This window comes from Pleurodeles waltl, chromosome 7 (genome assembly GCF_031143425.1).
Source record: "Pleurodeles waltl isolate 20211129_DDA chromosome 7, aPleWal1.hap1.20221129, whole genome shotgun sequence".
Lineage (NCBI taxonomy): Eukaryota > Metazoa > Chordata > Amphibia > Caudata > Salamandridae > Pleurodeles > Pleurodeles waltl.
Window position 1 is genome coordinate 11,789,728 of NC_090446.1, and position 3,676 is coordinate 11,793,403.

At 50.3% G+C, this 3,676-nt stretch overlaps 1 protein-coding gene across 1 annotated transcript; it reads left to right on the forward strand.

Moving 5' to 3' along the window:
• Positions 1-2,372: 2,372 nt before the first annotated feature.
• Positions 2,373-3,332, forward strand: LOC138246713 (taste receptor type 2 member 40-like). The gene has a single exon (XM_069201482.1). It carries the CDS (start codon positions 2,373-2,375, stop codon positions 3,330-3,332), a length of 960 nt encoding a protein of 319 aa, XP_069057583.1.
• Positions 3,333-3,676: the final 344 nt, after the last annotated feature.

The window sequence follows — 3,676 nt, forward strand, 5'->3', positions numbered from 1 at the left end:
TGCTCTGAGCAGCATCAGGAGTGGCCGCAGGGCAGGCTGGGATCCTGTATCTGTAGCAAGAAGACGGAGGGGCAGAGCGGTGCAATGGTGAGGAGGTAAGTGTTTTTTTCTCAATTAATTAAATTTTTATTCCCCCCCCCTCCACGTGCCACCCCGCGACTTCTGCACCCTGCCAACCGCCTCTGTTGCAAACATAGAATAGGGCTGTTTGCGATCGCTAAAAAGGGTTGTAGCATGTATCAACCCTTTTTGCGAGCTGGTAGCCTGTTACTGACATGCAAAATAGGGTTTACGAGTCGCTATTCGGAAGGGAAGTGACAAAATCATCCCTTCCTAATAGCGAATCGCAGGGGGATGAACAATTGTTTTGCGACTGGAATGCTGTCACAAAACAATTGCAGGTTAGCGCCTAAATAGGTGGTAAGCCAGCTACGTTTGTGTTGGCAGTGAAAATGTTTTTTAAGAGCAACAAATAGTCCCACGGACTACTGCTTACGCTTAAGAAATGAAACTGAAACATTTCATTTTTTTGTTTGAAATGCATCCCATTTTCCTCTAAGGAAAACAGGCTGAAAAAAACTGCTTTATTTAAAAAGCAATCACAGACATGATGGCCTGCTGACCCCAACAGACCACCATCCCTTTGAGTGTGGCCGTACCCAATGGGTCGCAAATTGCGACCTACCTCATGAATATTGATGAGGCAGGTCCCTTGCGATCCATTTGGGAATCGTAAGCTGTGTCTGAGACACTGTCGTACATCAACTTTTGCGACTGCAAATTGTGTGTCGCTAAAAATCGCAATTTGCGAGTCGCAAAAGCTGGCCATCGTACATCTGGCCCTTAGTTGTAATACTGACTTTCGTGGCACAAGGACATCAAGGACAGACTGTCGAGGAGGAGGTAAGTGCATGTAGGTAATGCTCTTACCTTCACATCTCCCTAGCTTGAAAATGTATAGATCTATGGTGGTCATTTGAACATTGGCGATAAAAGCCATCTACCGCCGCAGTGACGGCCGCCAATAGACTACCACCGCGGCTACCATCCACCCGCCAGACTATAAGCACTGCCGGACTTCCGTCACAAGAAGGGCGGAAATCCGGCTGTTGTCAGACTAGCGGACGGTGGTAAGCTAGCGCTGCTACCACCAGCACTGCCGCGCCAGTTGAACGCCACCAGCCGTATCATGACCTGTAATACGGCCTTGCGGTGTTCAGCTGGTGGGGCGGTGATGGTGGTAGCAGCGCCCCTTCCCGTTCCCTGCTGGATGACCTCCCCAGAGCAGTTGTGCGTGTATGTCTGGAAGAATGCGGGTATGAATGCGTGTATGCCAGTGTGTGTATGAATGAGGGTATGGATGAGTGTAAGTTAATGGGTGTATGCGTGCTGCGTGTCTGTGTACGTGTATGGGGGTTGGGGGGCTGTGTGGATGAATCGGAGGGTGTGTGGGACTTAGTGTGTGTATGGAGGTGGGTGGGGGCTGAATTTGGATGGAAGGGGGGTGACAGGTGAGTGTTGGGGGGGGTCGGGGAGCCACCTACCGGTGACAGGGAAGGAATTCCCTGTCACCGGTAGGGCCTACTGCCATGATTTTCATGGCCTTGCCAACGCCACAGAAAACATGGCGGTAGGCTGGCTCAGAATGCCAGGGGCGGTACTCTGGTGGTCGCCGGGCTGGGGATTCACATCCCCGGCCCGGCGGCTCATACCGCCATGGCGGTATGAATGGTAAATTCGGTTTTCCAGACTTACACCAATCACCCAAAGGTTTGAATGAGTCAAATAGTTGTAACACTGCATGTTTTCCTTTCTTCCGAGCTGCAAAACTCAGAATTATTGATTTTTTTGCCGTACAAATGTCTCCAGGTGCTAGCCGACAAAGCTTGTGCACCGACACACCAGGCAAGAATGCGAAATTACAGCACTACTCGGAATCGGAAGTGACATGCAAACAACGTCTGCGCCCGGTTTCCATTTTTTTGCACAGAGTCTCGAGCAGAACTGTTGGTTCTACCTCTTGGTCAGGCATTTGCCAGTCTCTTTGTTGGGTGCCTGGGAGGGGTAAAATGATGCAGAGTTTCTGAGAACACCTGCTGACGTCATGCAGGGGTCCATTAGACCTGAGCTGAGATGCTCTGGAGTGGAGCATGCAAATATTTCTAGGCGGAGGGTGGCTACCAATGGAACACAGATTTGCATCCTCTAAGCTCTTCTCACTTAATCACAACCCAAGTCAAATCTAACATTTGAATTCTGTTCTCTGTGTTGTGAATGGGCTCATAGGGGATCGCGTACACACGTGCAACCACAAACCTCTGGGGTGTCGCCATCAAGGCGACAGTGCATTTGAAGGTGGCTAAAGTAAAACCATGGTGCCCCCAGAAGTTGCAGCCTGCATGGCCATACTGTGTGTCGAGGCGGCTATCAGCGTCGTAGCCAATGGACTCATCATTGGCATCAACCTCTGGGATTGCGTGAAGAGCAGATCTGTTGGGACGGCTGAACTCATCCTTGGACCTCTGGGCGCGACTCGGTTGTGCTTCCAGTGCACGCTGCTGATCAACAACCTCATGCAGTTCTTTTTCTCAGACCTCATCACCCAGGAGATGTTCTACAAACCCTTCATGGTCATCTGGATGTTCCTCAACTTTTCAAGCCTCTGGTGCGCCACCTGGCTCTGCACCTTCTACTGCGTCAAGGTCGCCAACTTCAGCTCTCCCATCTTTGCACGCTTGAAGCTCGGATTCTCCAAATGGCTCCCCTGGCTGCTGGCCACGTCCTGGCTGGAGTCCATGGGGTGCGCTCTGCTTCTGCTAACAAATATCAATAGCATCTTTGGCAACAAGCAATCACCCTTCTCTGGTAACAACACTCCACCCGCCTTTCTGGCCCACACCAGTTTTGAATCCTGGTCACTCATTTGTCTCCTGGGGTCTTCACTGCCTTTCTTCCTCTTCGCCGTGGCTGCTGGACTACTTGTGGCCTCTCTGTGTCGCCACGCTAGACAGATGCAAGGGGGTGGCATGGGTGAGTTCCGTAACCCCTCTGTCAAGGCTCACTTCGGAGCAGTGAAAGCTGTGACCCTCTTTTTCCTGTTCTACGCTTCCTTCGTGATCACCCTCATCATATCAGCCGCTGGAGTGGTGCAATCGAAGGGCTGGGGAAATTGCCTCTGTAACGTGGTGATCAGCGCCTACCCATCTCTGCACTCGGTCTGGCTTATGCTCAACAATCCAAAGCTCAAAACCGCCTGCCTTAGGATTCTTTATTCTGGGGCGCGCTATTCAGGTTCAAAAGACGCCCAGCTAGCGATGTCCACCATCACATAGACACCCCGGTTTCCATGGAGACCAGATGGTAAGACTGCAAAGAGATAAAACACTGTTTTTAAGAACTTTGGCCATGATAGGTGGTATCTCTGAGGTTTCACCACAAAAACACTAGTCTTCTCCATACATTTTCTATCCGACAGCTGAGCACTCTTATGGCAACAAGCAGCCTTTCTATGGCCACAAATTTGCAAAAAGAAGAAGCTTGCCTGTCTCATCCCTATTGTGCATCTGTTACCTGCATTTTCAATGCCACCATAGCTGAACAAGTTCTTCGTGATCCAAATCACAACAATTTAGATTAATGAAATTTGGGCTAATACGCTGCTAAATTAGTGAAAGAC